Source organism: Chironomus tepperi, unplaced genomic scaffold (genome assembly GCF_022539635.2).
Source record: "Chironomus tepperi strain 1889 unplaced genomic scaffold, CSIRO-AGI_Ctep_v1 contig_74, whole genome shotgun sequence".
Classification (NCBI taxonomy): domain Eukaryota; kingdom Metazoa; phylum Arthropoda; class Insecta; order Diptera; family Chironomidae; genus Chironomus; species Chironomus tepperi.
In genome coordinates, this window is record NW_027226196.1 from 803,901 (window position 1) to 823,648 (window position 19,748).

At 34.3% G+C, this 19,748-nt stretch overlaps 1 protein-coding gene across 3 annotated transcripts in view; it reads right to left on the reverse strand.

Annotated features, from left to right (window-relative positions):
* LOC139085616 (putative uncharacterized protein DDB_G0286901) overlaps window positions 1–19,748 on the reverse strand; it is a 197,964-nt gene that overhangs the window by 3,521 nt on the left and 174,695 nt on the right. For all 3 annotated transcript variants that reach the window (XM_070633706.1, XM_070633707.1, XM_070633708.1), the window contains 2 exons: window positions 3,681–3,743; window positions 3–331 (listed from right to left, as the gene is read on the reverse strand). In XM_070633706.1, coding sequence (XP_070489807.1) covers window positions 3–331; window positions 3,681–3,743 — 392 coding nt within the window. The remainder of the gene's footprint in view (window positions 1–2; window positions 332–3,680; window positions 3,744–19,748) is intronic.

Here is a 19,748-nt window from a genome sequence, read left to right on the forward strand (position 1 = left end):
ACCTTAGCAACTGGTAAACAAGCATACAGCTGAATACAGCAACAAAAACGCCAGCAACAGACAGTCCAAAAACAGCTCTTAAACACGAATATAGAGCACCATGGACAACACTACAGTCTGTTGTAGCATCAAATACAAAACGAACTCCACTACTGTCATCCAAATCATCTGATTCTGACAATGTTGAGGAGCACGTGCATGTTCGTGTCTTTTGTGTATATTGACATTCTTTTAATGCTTGCAAACGACTCATATGAATGACTGTTGTCGTCACTGTAACCAAGGCACAAGTCAGTGCAGATGCTAAACTACAAGCTCCTGATAACTTTATCTGTAAGATATAAATAAATATAAAAAAAATTCGATTAAGTTTTGATTGGAGATAAAAATTTGTGCTGGAATGTCAAGGACATGAAAAGCTTCATGTTGAGAATATTTTTTCATCTAACTTGATGGTGGCTGAATGTTAAATGAGTTTTTCGAGTGGTGCAAACTTGGATATAATCCGACAGATGACGGATAAAAATGAAGTAAGTTTGAATGAACAGACAGTCCATTAAATTAATGCGAGAAAATTATTGACGACGAAGAAGTTTTGTGTGGTGAAAAGCTTTCTTGACATGAAAAAAAAGCTCTCAGTGTTTTGGGGGTAGCTAGAGGGGTGCTTTTTGGTGGAAATCAGGCTTATTATGGTTTATTGCCAAGATATGAGAGCAAATTGTGACTCTTTTGGTAGAAGTTACCTAAAGACAGATTCAGCTACCGACGAATTCTAAATGTGGCAATGAGCCCTCGTGCACATCCACCAATGAAGTAATTAAGTAAGAGAGCAAACTTAGATTATTCAGGTCTGGAAGATCCAGTGCTTCGCGTTTTAGGTGTCTCAGAGCTTGCAACAGTTTGATGAGTAAGGTTCGCCAACCATCGCAATCAGACCTAGACCTACAATTCATTGTGGGATCTGAATCATTCCTTTGACGACATTACTGACTGTAGCTTACAAAGGGAGATTATGAGTTGCATTTTTAGTTCATAAAATTCAAAAAAAGGTCGAGTCAAGAGACAATGATCCCTAAGTTGGCAATCAATGATTAACTCCCGAAGAACAAAGCCACTACAACTTGTATGATGACGACTAACTAGGATTTACCTGAGAAATCTGCCCAAGAGAACTTTTACTTGGCTTTAACATCAGTATTGACTACAAGTCTACAAGCTAGAGTCTTTAATATCCCAAACTGGCAGAATGTTTCGAAGGATAGAGTTCCCTACGAGCCGCAATGAGTCCTCGTTCTCCTCAGCCAAGGAAGTAAGTAAGTAAGTAAGTATTGACTCCATAAAGACATGAATCTACCTACATCCCTGACACAGCATTCGCATAAACTCAAGTTTCATCAATTCCAACTTCATTTTTTGTTCTTCTTTCAGAGAATTCATCCGTAAATTAATTAAATTCCATTTAGTTATGAAAGGTTCATTACTCAAGATACTGCCTTTATTTCTTCTCTAAATAGCAAATAGACATTATTATTACAGAAAATGAAAATAGCTAGAATTCCTTCAGCATTCTATCTCTTTTTTCTATCTTCATTGCTCTTACACATTCATCTACATTTTACTATATTATATCCGCTGCTTGAGGTTATTCATTACCGCAACTTATAGATAGACAACAAAAATATATATTTATATTGAGATACAGCAGGAGATAATGAATTTAGGTCATAGTCAATATGGTTTAATGTGTAAAGTTTTTCAGTCATTTTCTGTGAATATAGAGGGAAAATCCATAATGGAAAGTAACCTGATAAATGACCTTGATATCACTTTACTAACAACAATCCATTTGTGTAGTCATTGCCATCTCGAACATGCCATAATGCAATAATGATGGGGAAAAATTTTTGTGCGTACGAGATTTATGAAGTAGAATAAAAAGATGAGTAATGATTTAATTATGCTATTAAGATGCTATAATTATCTTTCAAATTCACTTATTCACTATAGAACAATGCCTATACATACACATCTAAGGATGATGTATTAAATTATACAACATGGGCATAAATGCAATAGAACTAGAATAAGATGAAATAATAATCATAATAGGAATAACAACAGTAATAACAATAATGGTATGGAACATAAATCACTGCGTAGTGTTACATACACAGATCGTCCTATATACAAGACTACATACAGAAAAAAATATTCATGGCTTTTTATGGCGAATACAGACAGAAAAAGAATGTAAAAAAAAGGTTTATGTGCTCATCTAACGATTGGGATTATAAGGCATTGTGTGCCTCAATTTGTGACTATAGCGAGAATTATGAGCAGAACAGAACAGAATAAAAATATTTTAATTTTATGACCTTACATTTATCTCTTTTTGTAAGGCATAATTCATAGAATTTTTTTTTTCCTGTAACATTCCTTCCTTGCCTGTCCTATTATTTGTGTATAGCCTAAAACGCCTCGCAAATAAAACAAGGAAAGGAAAATTTTTATCTGCTTGCGCGGCTCATTTAATAAAAAGCATTCATAAGAAAATTATTTGCGTTTCCGTTTCTGGCTTTTTTTTATTCTTGTGCTCTTTCTGGCAGTTTTCACTCTCTTATTAGTCCATGGCACTTCATTTTCATTTCTCATTATAATTTTTTTCTGTGTGCTTGTTCGTCTGAAGGCTATTTATTAGAGTTCGCGAGTGATTTTTTATTTGTTCATGGCGGGTAAGGGTCTGTTTGGATGTTAGGGAATTGAGGATAATTGACTTTTCTTGACCTATCTTACCCCCTCTCAAACATAATTTATGCATAGCCAAATTTCGACCAATTGCCCACATCCATTAAAAAGCCATTAGAAATTCAGATCATTGAGATCCAGAGCTGTGATAGGACGATTCATGGCTAACAGTTGATTATCAAGTGAGGATGAACAAAACATCTGTACTCAGTAGACAGTTTATACTGGAATTAGCACCACTCTTTTGATTGCATTACTTCCTATAGGCTGTGATCTGTGTTTCCACTTATTATGATTCGTAAAGGACGATTGTGCTCTTGCTGGGTCTCAGACTTATGGTAGGGTCGGTATATCAATATTAAGGTATCGAACCCATATAATCAATTTTACATGATGTCTAGTTATCAGATAGATCTAAGGTCGCCTTGGATGCTAATATTGTGTTGCGAATTAAAATGAACAGTCTTCGATGGGCTAGACTTTTGGACACAGGCATGGAGACCTGTAGAAGCTCTAAAATTTAAGGTTTTCAAATCTGACTTTCTGGATGGTAAAAAAGTTCGTGGACGACCAAAGAAATCTATGAAGGGAGCTCTCAATTGAGATAGTGATGCACTTGATAGTATCAATCTACAAGGCCAGCGATAAGCCAAGCTTCAGGCAACACCTGTGGGAGGTCATGGACAACAATTGATCATCCACTTCGACCCCTTCCTTAAAACGTCACATAATAAGCAAATGACTCCCAAGTTTCACTTTTCATTCTTATTTTTTTTTTGTTCATCCTCGCCCACCGTTCTTCTTCGTTTCACAATAAAAGAATAAATAAAAAAAAAGGATAATGATTCCCTTTTCAAGTTGAAGCTTTTCATTCCTTCATGTACCTCCTTCACAAAATGCTTACACTTCATTATTATTCATAACCCGACACTTACCAAATAACTGTAACGATTCCGTCGCCTTGCCAAGCTTATTATGCAAAGGCCGGTGAGCAGAAGCTGTAAAAATAAAGAAAAAAGGTACATTAGAGCATATACATAAAAATAATATTGTAATTTACTATAATTTATATTGCAGATCTACGTAATTGAAATTACAATTGGCAAATGTTTATGGAGAGGATTAAACATAATTTTATTCAGGTGCGTATGAAAATTTTCTTTTCGTGCCTCATAAAATGTGAACATTTTTCACCATTCAGTGAGCAACAGAACTCGAGATATAAAAAAAAGAAAGCAACAATTCAACAAGATGAAGAGGAAAAAAAATGAATTTATTTTTTTGGATATCCTATTTTTTCCTCATTTCTCTCGTTTTTTTCTGTTGCTGATATGCTTTGATGTCTAATATTGTGTATGTGTGTGCTAAATGAAGCTTTTGTCACACAAAAGTTTTTCCTTTTCATTTCATAAAATGTTGCTTTTTATACAGAAGATGGGATCACATGTACATGTTACATGCTACTTTTGAGGGTGTGAATTTTTCCTCAAAGCTTTTTGTAACTTCTCGTTTCTTTTTTTATTTCTTTTTTTTGTGAGTTGATTCAGAGGTGTTATTTGGATGGTGAATGCGGGATACTGGATGGTAGAGATGGATACTGGATATTAGTTTGAATTTGCATGGTAGTTCTGTATATATATGAATTACTGCCTATATCTCTTCTTAACAAACAACCCCGATTAATCGATTCAGAATCCAGCACCAGACGTGGCTCTAGTATGATGTCCTTAGTCATAATCAGAATCTGGCATCAAAACAAAGTCACATCAGTCTGAGCCCGTTTTGTGCTATTTGGGAAAAAGCAGGACAATAATTTAAAACTGTTCCTTGAGAAACTCAAGACCCCCTCAATAGTAATGATCAGACGAAAATCAGACGGAAAACACTACCCAGAATATTGACGCTTCAATAAAAAGCATGTCAGCAAGACATCAGCAAGAAGACACAAATGAGGAGCTACAGATGCCCAAATAGACAAGGAGCCTCTTTCAAGAGTTAAGTAAGCTCAGAACAACGCTCACGAGTATGTTCATCTAATACATTTAAGATGAACAAACTTTTGAGACCATGTCCTTTGTCTGCTATGGATAGATTAAACAAACTTTTTGCCACCAATTCCCAACTCTGCTGTTGATTTTTAAATAAAACTCTTCGCTTTGGTGTTGACTTTTGACAGACTTTTATTTGCTCCCTTTTCAACATTCATCTTGGCTTCTATACTCAACAGTGTCGAAGTGAGAAGTTTTTGAAAGGGGATACAGCCTTTCTTGACTAAAATCCAGATGTTTTCTTAGATTTTAGACATTTTGAGGAGTTTGTGGAAGGGGAAGCTGAGCAGACAAGGAGGATTCTTGTGAGTAGGGTGATTTAGGTGAGTATGTTCATTGTCTGTTAGGAGTAGAAGGCATTATTAGGTAGATTTTGTCAAAAGCAGCACATGGGGTATATTAAATGGTAAAACCCGACCGACGCACTGCGGTGAATTGCTATTTTGCCATTAAGGCAACTTTGTGTCTTACAAAATCATTAAAACTGCCCCATCCAGAACTCAAACGTGTGGCTGAAGTACGTCGGCATGATATCGCAAATCGAATTAAAAACATGTCTATAATTTAGTCATAATATCGTCAAATTTCGTCAACCCATTCCCAAATTTCGTCAAGGCTTCCTTGCCGAGTTACAGCATGTCCAATTTTGGACAAAAATACCGACGTACTTCAGCTGACAATATTTTCAAAACAAACATTATGTAGCATATTATATATCAAAACGCATCTCCTAATTTCGTCGAATTTCGTCACGTAAAAATTTTTAAAATCGGAAGTGATCTACAAGACCTACAGCCTGTTTAAGCTCTACCTAAAGGTACAGTCAAGTCAAAAAGTTTTTTTGTATGACATTTTATATGTCTAATCATATCTAAATTTTATAAGGATTTCAAATAAACAAAAAGTTTTTAGATTGGACCGTCCTCAAGTAGCTTATGCCCATTAAAGTGCTGTATAGAGGCATAAATTTGAAAAATTTCGTGTATGACATGTTAGATGTCTAAACACATCTATTTTCATCAAGAATTACGAATTTTATAAAATATCTTATTTTTGATCCTTATGTAAATTTCTTTTGTTGGTTAAAAGTAATAGACAGGACCTAAATTTCCTAAAAGAACAACTTAATAAATCAATTTCTGTAAAATTATTAATAATTTGATTTTATTATTTACAATTTTAATACCTCAAATAATTCAAATAATTTTTTTAAAAAAAATATGAGATCTGAGATTATTATTGTTTACTAACAATCCCAAAAAATTTAATCACAAGAAACAAAATTAAAATTAATTTATATAAATATTTTGTATTTTCGATTTTTATAAAAAATTTATTTGAATTATTAAATTTTTCAAAATAAAATTTCTTACAGCACTTTTAGAAAATTTTGGTTCTGTCTATTACTTTTAACCGACATAAGTGATTTATGTAAGTATCAAAAGTAAGATATTTTAACAAATTCGTAATTCTTGAAGAAATTAGATGTGTTTAGATATATAACATGTCAAAGACGAAATTTTTTAAATTGAGGCCCATCTACAACACTTTAATGGACATAAGAAACTTATGGACGGTCCAATCTAAAAACTTTTTGTTTATTTGAAATCCTTATAAAATTTAGATATGATTAGACATATAAAATGTCATACAAAAAAACTTTTTGACTTGACTGTACCTTTAGGTAGAGCTTAAACAGGCTGTAGGTCTTGTAGATCACTTCCGATTTTAAAAATTTTTATGTGACGAAATTCGACGAAATTAGTAGATGCGTTTTAATATATAATATGCTACATAATATTCGTTTTGAAAATATTGTCAGCTGAAGTACGTCGGTATTTTTGTCCAAAATTGGACATGCTGTAACTCGGCAAGGAAGCCTTGACGAAATTCGGGACTGGGTTGACGAAATTTGACGATATTATGACTAAATTATAGACATGTTTTTAATTCGATTTGCGATATCATGCCGACGTACTTCAGCCACACAACTCAAACCACCAATTTACTGTCAAACTCCCTCCTAGCTCCATTCCTGTTCCTTACATTCAACATCCAACTTGTATAAAAGCTTCCTAGGATAAGAGCTTACCAAGAATGAAATTTTATACCTCAAAGTTAATTGAAGTTCCATTTTTTCATTTTTCTTCCTATTAAAACGTGAGCTTAAGTGGAATTACATAAAATTTAAGAAGGTTAACAAAAAAAATATTCCCTCATGTACATATCGATTTCCATCTCATAAGCATCAACATCACATGAAAATCCATTTATGAAATGCAAATCGACAGACAAAATAAGAAGCATAAAAAATTATATAAGCCCACTTTAGTCAAGACATGAAAATGTCTCAGAGGATTGTCGCACAAAAGTGCTAAAAAATTCATATACTTTAAATTTTCCTGTTAATTCTCATTTCCTCCCTTTTTTTTGATATGTCTTGCATACATACACAGCTTGTTAAACGAAGCTGAAAACTGCGTTTAAATTTAAATATTTTCCTTACGGTTGAATTGAATCCAACAAAATTTTAAAGTCGGTTCTCTCATTAAAATGCTACATGTCTGGCTGTTTTTTTTTTGTTGTGTAGGCACAATGAATACTTAATTGCCATACGTATCTGTTGTTACACACCGTACCATTGTAAGAGATGACAGAGATGAAAAAGCTCACTCATCATATTCATTAAAGAACGTGCAGGCAAACGAATGAGAAATAAAGGAATAAAGAAACATTTTTCCAAGCAGTTGACAGCTGAATGTGCTTCAACTGCTGATATTTTCCTGGTAAAAAATATGACTATATGCAGGATGGAGAGGATTTTAAGTAGTTTTTCCATTCATCACAAATAAAAAAGAAGTAAGTTCCGCACTCAACCGCCATTAATATAATGAGTTGTCATCGTTGAATGAAAGCTGTAAAGTTCCACTACTTGTTTATCCTCGTATGCTGCACGGATAAATAAAAAAGGAATAAGTAACTCTTAACTCTTTACCAACATCAAGTAAACGGCAATTATAAACTATTCAGATTATCATAACCATTGCCATACACGAGTGGAACTTTTTTTTTTATACCGTAAATGTTGAATATAAAGCCACATTCAAGTACATTTCTAAAGGAATAAGTCCTTTTTGAAATTTATGATATTTTATGTATGTATCTACATATCTATAATGTCATTTATATTTCAAATTCAGATTTTTTTTCTTTCTTTATACATGTATTTGCCATTTATTCCTCTCGTGCACATCCAGGTTTATTTTTCTCATTCATTCATTCATTCATTCGACAAAAAAGAAAAACAGCCATTGAGTAACACAGATTCATTGTTAAATGTTTGCGCCATACAGAAACAGCACAAACATCATTTTTTATCCTTTTTTATGTTATTGTGCATTATAATAATGGCTATATGTGTAGCTATGCTACCATTTATTTCATTTTCATACATACTTTTGTGGTAAGGAATAAGAAGTGGAAGTAAGGAAGCTAGTTGGGCGTGAAATTAAAGTGCAGTTTTTTTGGAGGTTGTGCTTGTTGATTTAATAAGTTTGATGGATGAGGAGGTTGGTGAGTTGGAGGAGGAATTGATGTTGTTAATTGTGGTAATGCAAGTTCAAGCTCAAGTCAAGTGACTTGGTGTCGAAAAGTTGGATTTTTTGATAATTAGTCGGAAGGCACACGACTTAGAATTTGTCAAAAATCAGGTCTCAGCTCGATTCTAGCCTGAAGCGAGATTTCGTGGAATTCTATTTAAAGTTAGAGTCACTCTAGCCTGGAACTGAATTTTTGGACATTTCTACGCCGTGTGCTTTCTGGGATATTGAATGCCTCTATTATCAGAATTGCAAAAACAGGAGCCTGTTTCAGGCACAGGCAACAAATCTGTCACAGATTTTGCCTGTGAAATGCGTTGACTACGAACAGGCACTGCCTTTTTACAGGCAACGCACGGATTGCAACACTGTTTAATATAAATGAGCATACTCATCTAAATGATCAAATTTTATGAGGAAAATCATGAACATGCTCCTTGTCTGTTCGGATACAGCAATAATAGAACATTTATATAATCAAAAGGCTTTAGCTTGGCTTCAGCAGTTAGCTTTCTTTAGTCACATGCATTAATATGAAGTTTTTGACCTTTGTTGTAAGAATACAAGCAGAAACATCTTCAAAAGTGTGGGTAGAACTCCATTATTGAACAGAAGTTCTGCTTGCTTGACGTAACATGGACGTAATCCAGCACTTCAAGCTCTCACAAACAACACTGGACAATTTCTCAAACAATGAAAAAGCTAACATCACCAGTTAGTTATAGAGATAATCAGCATCCCACTTTTTAACCACACCATACCAAATCAAGAAGACAAAAGGGAACTACACAACTAAATGTTCTTCAACACAATAAAAATGCAGAGATAAAAGACATAAGCAAGAAGATGAAAAAAGAATTAGTTTATTTGTATTTGAGATACAGCAAGGATTCATAGCATCTACATCCCCATCTTATTGCCTTATGTTGGGTTGTACTTCTAAAAAATATTTCCTTGTTCGTGTTGTGGATAGCAGATTGCTTTAATCTCGTGAGAAATAAGGACATATATGCATAATGGAACTGCATAAAGGAAGAAATTGTCATGGCGCAAATAATCAACAGCTCTTCGGATGCTTTTTTATTTAATAAAAAGACATTAACGAAGAAAATTGTGTTGGAGCTTTTTTTTTTGTTGCGCATAGGATGAAAATCCCCATTGTTGTCTTCATTTCATATCTTCTTCTATTTATGTCTATTCGCGTGAATATTTCTGATGCTTAAAGATCGGTAATAAGAAAATAAAATCTGTGCAGAAGGAAAAATTCGAGATTCGTTGGAGGTGAATGAATGAGGAGCTGCTGGGGAGTAGTTAGGAGAGAAGGGGGTATCAAGGGTAAGGGGCCAAGTCCCCCCATCCATCACTTTTTGGAATAAAATCAAAATTGTTCGGATTTTCTGTTGATGATTTTTGTAGATAATTTTATTCCCAAAATCTATCCAAAATTTTGCTGCTGAGGTGAATTTAGGAGAGAAGGGGGTATCACGGGTTAAGGGTCAACCCCCCTCCACCACCTTTTTTGAAAAAACCTTCGATTTATTCGGATTTTTTGCAAAAATCCTAGAATTTCCTTTAAATTTTGACTTGTCCGTACGGGTCCAACTAAATGAGTTCAATTAGGGGGTGAGTTGCCCTTCTGTCTACTCCCCAGCCCTGGAAATCATCAAAAAATTTTTTTCTTATCCTCATTATTTCTGCTAAAAAATCTTGTTTTCTTCCCCGTACATAACATCACATCACATTCCGTTTGACGGCAAAAGGAAAGAGATTTCTTATTTGGAAAGTGGGTCATATTTTAATTTGATTCTCATACCCTCAGAGATATTTTAATGAGGCATGCTTGAGAAAAATTTCGGCTGTTCCTTGATTTCGCCCTGAGGTGAGAAGAATTGCTTTCAATTATTCTGACTTGTCTTGAGCTTTTTTCTTCTTATATTTAAATTAACATTTTTTAAGAAAGATGAGGAATTAAAGAAGAATAAATTTTTTTTATCATCGTGCTGCGAAGAAGCTTTAATTAATGCTGACGTTCCTACATAATTCATTCAATACTACCATGTTGTTATCAGTACTTTTGGGGAATCAAAAAGACTTTATCTCGTCTCAAGATGATTTCGTAATTAAATCATTAAATAAGACGAGGAATTGATGATGATTCTTGTGGATAATTTTATTCCTAAAAGCTACACAAATTTAGACATTTGACATGTCCGTCCTTACAATAAAAAAATGTTGACTATCATGTTTGTCATATTGAATGATTTTTCGATTTTATGGTTTAGCAATTTTTGTCATGACATGAATTTGGTCACAGCATGTATTTTGTCATACTATCTACTTCTTACAAAGGATTCAATTGCTTAAGGCGTTCATTTACAATGAGATTTCTTGGTGTGTTCTTTATGGTGCTGACTGACTTTTATTTCAGAACTGGCACAGAATGAAATACCACCGGAATTGACTAAATAAGGGCTTCTGTGGTGTCAAATTGATATTATGCAGGTCTTTACTTCAATATTGACCTTCTTGGAACAGAGTTCTTTACAGAAATTCAACAAAGATCAAAGTCGACTCTGATTTTGTATGGAAAAGTTGACTCGAATCCATTTAAACCCGAGTCGGCTTCGAGCTTACTTACTTTCTTACTGGAACCATGCTCCGACTTGGAGCCTAGGTTGCTACAAAAGGCCTTCAAAAAGTCGAGTTTAGTGAGCATCCTTAAATATTAGTCGAATATTCACTAATTGATTACATTGCCCTTTACAGGAGTTTAGTGAGCATCTTTTAATATTAGTCGAACAGCACAAATCTGTTAATTGATCACAAATTCAGTTTAAGACCAGTGTGGGTCTAACTTGATCCTGATTCGGACTTAATCCAGCCTCATGTCAAAACCAAATCAATTTCCAAATATTCCAATAGCTCCCTCAGATGTGACCTGAACCTGGCTCTATCGCTGCCTCTAGTTCATCAATTTCCAATACCAAATGCAAACCTGTCTCTATTTACAGCCTCTCTCCTTGAGTTCTTTGGTCATCTCCGTGATCTTTACAAGATCTTTACATATCTGAACATTTCATACAAGCAGCCAACAATTGAAATTCAGCATACAAAACCTTCCCCAAAAAGATGACAATTTAACTTTCAAAAAACGTTCCATTAAGACCAGTTTGCTACGATTAACCTCAAGTTTTCATTTATTACCCTCCCAAAATATAAAGCTACAGCAAGCTCCCATGATAATTTGTCTACTGGAGACTACTTAATCCTCAATAAACCATCTTGTTGTATCCGAAAGCTTACAAAGATATTAAATTTACTATGATATTATCTACATCACCTTTTATAACTTCTTCTGTCTTTTTTATTTATCCCTTGATAAACTACATTTGTTGGTTAAAACGAAAGGAGATGAACCAGGTAGAATAAGATTAATAACGTAACACAGGATTCAGTACAGAATAATAATAAATTAAAAGGAACGACAAAATGCGTCATTTTTCACTTAACATCGTGTCCTTAACTTGTTCATTCTTTCTAATCCATCGAATTTTTGAAAGGACGCATCGCATACATCCCATAAAAAAAAAAAAAATGGAAGGAGATGATGCTTAATATCGAGGACATAAAGAAAATTTGTCGATAATATTGAAAGTTCGATGCTCTTGGGGACGGTTTTATTGACGCATTTGTTTGCTTCCTTTCCTCTTTTTTGTGTTCTGTTTTATTTTTGTTTCCATCGCTTTTTTTAGTGCCTTCATATGAATGCCTTATCTCATTACAAGCGTGCATAAATAAAAAAAAAAACCTTAAAAGTTTTTCGCCTCAAATATCCTCTGTGTGTGCACAGACGAAAAGATTCGATGGAGATGATGAAGAAGAAACTAGAAAAAAAAAAAAATAAATCGAGACCCAAGTTTTTTTCTCTCGTTTGTTTCGGGATGCAGAAAGTAAAAGTAGATAAATTGACTTTTCGATAAGGGATAAGTGTGCCTTTTTAGCGTGATTTTGGAATTTTGTTTGGTGGGTGGAACTGTGGGCATTTTGTCGGTTGTTTACTAACATACAAAGAGGATGCTTTAACAGAAACACCACTAAGGGATCTCTATGTTTGACACTGAAAGCAGTCTCTTTGTCAGTAAGGGGAATAAGCGCTCATTCAGAAGACACAAGGCACAGAAATGGCCGGAAAGCAAGATTCCAGCCAAGCGTGACTTTGACCCATGCTAGATTTGATCAAGTCTAGTCTCAAACCAGAGTCAAGCCAGCCTGAGGATCGGATTTTCGACTATTTCTGCGCCATGTTCTTTCCAGTATCCTTAGGATTAATATTAGCTTCTCTACGTCTACAGACGTTCTCTAAACACGGCAATAGGCACCCATGTGTCCCAGCCAAGGAAGTATGTATGAAGTAAGCATTAGCTTGAATCGAGCAAGCACTATCACAACCCAATGGCGTATCCAGGGGTGTTTTTGAGTCTATACCCTTACCTCTTCTTTTGGGAGAAATTTTTCATCTTGCTTGAGTTTTTGGATACAAATTAATAGATTTTTCAGCTAAACATCTCGTTAATAAGCAATTGGCAAAGCTTCTAACCAAGCTTCTAACTAAAACATTCTTTAAAATTGAAAACATTCCAAAATGCGCCTTGTACACTCAACTATAAACATTCTTACTTGCAATCCCTCTCTTCATATCTCAGCTTCGTTTTTTTTTATTATTGGCAAAACATAAAGGATTTTATGATGCCCGAACATGATGCCTTACGGCCAAAATTCTCCAACTTTTTAAATTTGCATAAAGAAACAAGAGATTTAAAAAAAATTTAACATGAACTACTTAAATTATTATTGGATATCCCCATTTGAAAATCATCGTTCATTGCCAATGTGTTGTAATATTTCATACCAACTTTCTCCATTTTCTTCTTAATACAGCATATTGATCTCGAAAAGGGACTGATTTAGTAAGCATAAAAATCTCATGAACACACATGTTTATCCAGTCCCTAATCATATCATTAATTTTTATCATCCTGATCAAAAGTCATTAAAATAAATTGTAAATCGACCTGATCATTGACTTCAATTGCCTTCTGTGTATAATTTTTTTGCTGTGATTCCGAGCGATAGAGATGAAGATGGGGATGTTATGGAGCTTTTAATAGAGGAGCCTTAGAAGCTCCATAGAGGAGCCTTAGTAGCTTCATGGAGGAACCTTGAAGTTCCGTAAGGGAGCCTTACAAGTTCCGTAGAAGAGCCTTAGTAGCTTCATGGAGGAACCTAGAAGTTCCGTAAAGGAACCTTGAAGTTCCGTAAAGGAGCCTTAGATGTTCTGTAGAGGAGCCTTAGTAGCTTCATGGAGGAACCTAGAAGTTCCGTAGAGGAGCCTTAGAAGTTCCGTAGAGGAACCTAGAAGTTCCGTAGAGGTGCCTTAGTAGCTTCATGGAGGAACCTAGAAGTTCCGTAGAGGAGCCTTAGAAGTTCCGTAGAGGAACCTAGAAGTTCCGCAGAGGTGCTTTAGTAGCTTCATGGAGGAACCTACAAGTTCCGTAGAGGTGCCTTAGTAGCTTCATGGGGGAACCTAGAAGTTCCGTAGAGAGGTGCCTTAGTAGCTTCATGGAGGAACCTAGAAGTTCCGTAGAGAAGTAGAGGAGCCGCAGAAGCTCCAAAGACGCTCCATAAAGCCTTAACTGCTCCGTGGAGTAGCTTTAGCGGTATTGCCTTCTTCATTTTTGTCACTCGGTCTGCTACGTAGGAAGACGAAAACTCAACTTCCTACAATTTTTATTTTATTTTCTATACAACTCACATTGAATCGACTAGTGTCGTTTTTTATTACGTCATTAAAGCTTGTAACAGCCTCACATAAAATTTTATAAACGTTTCGCATTGTTTTTTATTTTCCTTTTTTTCTGGCGCTTTTTTTTTCAGGAATGGCAATAAGATGAAAAGTTTTTTTTGTACTTTTGTGAGTGCCGTCGTGATGAAAAACTTTGAAATAAGCGCGTCTTTGATGGAAAAAGTTCTTCCCTTTCCTTTTTGTTTTCTTCTTGCCTTGATTTTATCATTATTTTTTTTTGTATTTATAATTCGCATCATTTGTCATTTTGTCACTATGGATGTCTATGAATAAACCTGTTAGATCTTATGATAGGCGTTGTATGTTGCCAAGATTCTCATTATTAGAAGCCTTACGGATGGATTGTCAATTTTAATGAGTTTGATTTGTGATACACATTTACATATGAAGAATTGAATAACATATTTCAATAGAATTCTCATTAAAAATGGTTCATTTAATATTGATGGTCATATGCGTACATAAATTGATATTTTCCGCACGTTTTAAAGCTTGTTGATGCTTAATGAGTTTGAAATATGAAAATAGAATATTATTTGTGAACATATTGTTAATATAGAAGGTACGTGATGGTAAAATTGTCGAAAATTCAGCTTTAAGCTAGTGTAACTCTCTCAGCAAAGTCTGATTCGATGAATTTCGACCTTAGGTCAGAGTAAAGTCACCAAGTCAACCTGATTAACCTGGTCAACCCTCTTTTGTTAGCAGTGAAATTGATATTCTTGAAACTTCTTCCTTTCATATCTAAGAAAGCCCTCTGCAGGACCTAAAAGCGGTCTCTTTGTCTGTTAGGGTGTGTTTAGTAAGACACCAGAGATCCATATCCAGGAGCATAGCTCACTATAGGGCAACCTGTGTATCGCCTAAAAAATTGGGAATGCTATGAACCTAAGTCATGTCCTGTTTTAATCGAGGATTACCAACAAGCTGTACTGCAAAAATAAAAGATTGTGACCATTGGCATACCTATATACTCTTTGAGGTGGGAGTGGGTTATTAGAGGGAAGAAGGGTATTGTTTCCCAAACCTTCACAAATATGATCATGTCTAAAGCTTCTAGAGTTCAGCCAAAAACAGCAAACTTGCATTTTCTGTATTTTAGATTCTCAGCCGAGCAGTTTTCGGCTGTACCTTATGGTTCCTCCTTGGATGCAGTCCTGAATATTTTGTCTTCAATTTTAAACGAACTCTGGCTTAATCTAAGATGTGTTGCCATCAAATAAGCATATTTTGCTAGCAGATCATCTACCTTGCATCTATCCATCTGCTTCAAACATCAGATACCCTTCCATACTGTCCACAATTCCTTATCCAAATCCCTCAATCATACCTCATCTCAAACATTAATATCCAACATCCCTATCAAACTAGACGATCAGCATCTTCTAGTTCAGTTTAAAACGTTTTTACCACACTTGAATATAATTTTTCTCAAAAGCAGAGATTGAATAGACAGTGACGATGCCAGGGATGAAATGAGATAAGACATTAAAGGAGAAAAAAATTAACAAACAAGAGGAAAAAAGCGCGAAAAAAATTTCTTTTTAACTGTGACAAGAAAATAAAAACTGTAAAGTTTGTTGTTTAAGTATCAAGAATGAAGGAGAGACTTGAAGATAGAGTACAGAACTAAACGGTAGAATGATGATGACGATGACGATAAAATGTACAAGAAAGAAGAAGGAAATGTCTTGAAAAATGCGACGCCAAAATAAGAGAAAAAAAAAAACTGTAATCTTTTTTTAAAGAATAGGAATCAACGAAGGGGAAGGATGAAAAAAAAAGGAAAAAAAAAATAATTTTTATCATTATGAAAAACTTTCTTTATCCTCAAGTATACTCGATGCAAATGTTTCATAATTTTCATACAATAATAAAAAAAAGGAAAAATAAATAAACAGTAAAATCTCCACTGAGAGATTCTTCAACTTTTTTTTTTACTATGAGTGGAGAATCTACTTAATAGCTTATGATATTTTATTGAAGAAAGGCAAACAAACTTCTTTTTACTTTTTATTCACCATTCTTTGTATAAGAAATTTTTCTAAATTCATTAAACATTCTTAAAAGAATTTCATTTCGCTTAGATAATCAGCATAATACACAAAAGTTTTTTGTTTTGTTAGGGAAAAAACTTCATAATGCAAATTGACCGATGAAAGGATGCGTTCTAATTTCTTTGTGATTGTGTATTCATCCTTAGAAATCATTAAAATACAAAGAATCCTTAGAAATCGAGTAACATTACCAGATTAGTCCAAATCGATTAATTTTCTGGCCGTTCGGATCATCTGTAAGCCATAGCACATTTTAATTCGCATCTGAAGCTAGCTTTATCATTAACCTGATAAACCAGCTGCCTTTTAACATTTGCCAATACAACATTCTTCACTGATTAAAATAGAATTTGGCAAAATTCATAGAGAAGATCTATCAGCTCAATAAAGTGTCATTTGTCATTGTAAAATGAATTAAAATGAATAGGGTTCAATAAGCGTGGCCAGAGTGTTTTCGTAAAATATCGAGACACTTTTGGGAAAAATCGGGAGACTTCTAAGTTTTGGACTATTTGGACTATTTTGAGCCTTAATATTTAAATAATTTATTAAATTACGTTAGAAACTTGCAAAAAAATGCAGAATTTGAAATTTCAAAAATAGACATGTAGAAGATCCATTAATTAAGCTCTTTAAATCTGACTTAACAAAAGATCATCAAGACGGTCTAAGAACTCACGGAATGAAGCTGTTGATAGTTATAGTATTGTAATTGAATTTGGAAATTGTCAAGTGATGGTCAGCGATAAAGTTAGTTTCAAGTGCCATCTGAGGTAAGCTATAGAACACGAAACTAGCTCAAAATTTATAATTAGCAAATAAGCACATCTATGAATAGATCAACAAGGCTCTTGACTTCGGTTCCAGTACTCCCATTTATAAATGTATCTAATTTTTGAGATTTGTAGTTAAGCTTTGACTTTTCACGGCTAATAATTGTGTAATGAAAGAAGATGTGCCAGTCCTTTGCACTCAGTAAGAACTACAATTTTCAATGGAACTAGAGACAGTCTCAAGATGCCATTACTCTTTGTAGCTTTCAAAGGAATGCTCTAAGCTGAGAAACTTACAATCTTCTTTGAATTCTGATTTGCAGCTGTGCTAAAGCATTCGATGAAGATTACAGATTAAAAGTTACAGAATTTTATTAGAAATATTTGTATCTAGATCATCAATCCATATTTATCTGGACCCAAAATAATTTTTCCCAATAAAAATTATTCAAGCATTTTTCGTCCAAAGAGGATTGAAAATTTACACAAAATAATTTATTACAATGAAAATCATTCCATAGAAGAACTTTTTTCGTTTTTTATGATAGAAATATGATACGGTCATTATTTATCAGAGATAACAAAATTTATTGAAAATATTGTACCAAGCATTAAATCCTGACTTGGGATATAATTTTGAATTATGTCTTAAAATTTATATGTATTGAAAGGAATGGGAATAAATACTTTTATGGTTTATGAGATTAAGTTTCCGAAAATTTTTTCTCGGGGCTTTTATGCTATAACATTTCGTATCCCTTTAGGCATTTTATGATATCTGATATTTGTGTGTACATACACACATATGCTTGATATTTCTATTAATTTATGTCTTTAAAGCATCATAAAATCCATCAAAATTTTCATTTAAGACATCGAAATTGTCCAAACTTTTGGCACCAAGCACACATAAAAAAAAAAGTTCAATGGCTCTTAAAATTAATTTGTGCCATATTTCAAAACAAAAACAAAAGAAAATGAGGAAATTGAAAAATCTGTTGAAAATGTCTAAAAGCCACATAGCATTGGTGGAATGAGAATGTCAACTTGAGCAGCAAGCATATGCTGAATACAAAAAAATAATTTGTTGGCGAAAAGTTTTGAAAAATTATTAAGTTGAAAGCTTGAACATTTCTGACAGCTTAAAAGCACTTCAATTGCGTATGAGGAGCACGATTGTGTGATGGTTTAGGGGTGTAGTCAGGATGTGCATGCTCTTGAATATTTCCAATGTTCTTCTCGCTGGTTATACAGATCAATTATGATCCATAAACTGCCATTTGGTTTCTTAGCTTATAGTTAGGGATTGCAGCTTGTTAGTCCAACGCACCCTGTATTAATCAGGGCTTCGTTCCACAACATCCCCCTATGTGACTTATATTGACGGTCTCCATCGCCAGAAGGTAAGGAACCTCACCTCATAAGGTTGGTACATGGTGGAGTTAAGCTATGTGCAAGCTATTTGTGGCTAAAGCCTGACATTGTTGGACTTTGTGGCTGTTAAGAGATAGAGCCGGCTTTAGACGTTCTCTCTGCCTGGCAATGAGTCCATGTGCCTTATCCAAGCAAGTGAGTAACTACGTAAGTAAGTGACTAACTCACATATAATGCGCGTTAACCACCTTTAATATACCCCCCTAATATGCTCCTTTTCATATGCCTACCCACGTAAAAAAACAGAGGCTAATAATACATGGCATGTGTATGGTGTGTGCTATGAATTTAACATAAAATTTTATTATCAATTTTTATTTAAATTTTTTAAGACCTTCAAAACGTTTTGCTTGATTCTTGCCATGTACGCTTTATCAATCGATGAATCAATAAAATTTTACGTTTAAATCCCAAAACATCATTGAGTTGATAGAACATTTCCATTCTTCCTCCGTCATCTCTTTTTTTTTCGCTTCATCGTTCCTCCCTTGAAATTTATACTTTTATTATTTTACATTTTCTTTCCGCTTTTTTTCACTTCTGTGTGCTGTTTTTCGATTCTTTTATGTTATTCAGGAGAGAGAGTAAAAATATATGGATATGCCCGAGTAACACAAGTGATGAAGGGTCGGGAATGGAGCTTTTGAGCTTCGTTAAATCTCTTTTATTAACACTGAATGGGAGCCACATTCGTAAGGCGTCCATATGACTGCTAAAACATGGCAGCTTCTATTCAAGGCGTCTAACAGTAGCAACTTCCATTTGATGCTAATAAAAGAGATTCATCGGAACCTTAAAATACCATAGTTAAGTCTTCTTCACTTGTGTCACTCGGGTACATAATGAAAGACATGAAATGAAAAATAAAGAACAGGAAATTGAGGTAAAATTACGGAAAATTGACTGTCATTGTGTCGTGCTTTCGATTGATCAGCAAAAAAAATGTTGCCAACTTGAATGGATTGTGAAAAATGGTTTTAAATGAAGAAATTGATGATGTGGCTTTTAATCCAGCAAGTTGAATACAAGATTCAGTATATAACATGAAATTTATGAGGATTTTTCTGGATCTTCTCGTGGTATTCCCTGATATACACCGCTGGTGGCCAATCTATGTGCCGGGATCTGAAGAAAGGCAGCCCCACAATCAGGTTAGGGATGGTAAGGCTTACAACCTACCATATCCAAAATCAACTTGCACAAAGAAAGCAACTTAAAGTCGAGAAGGC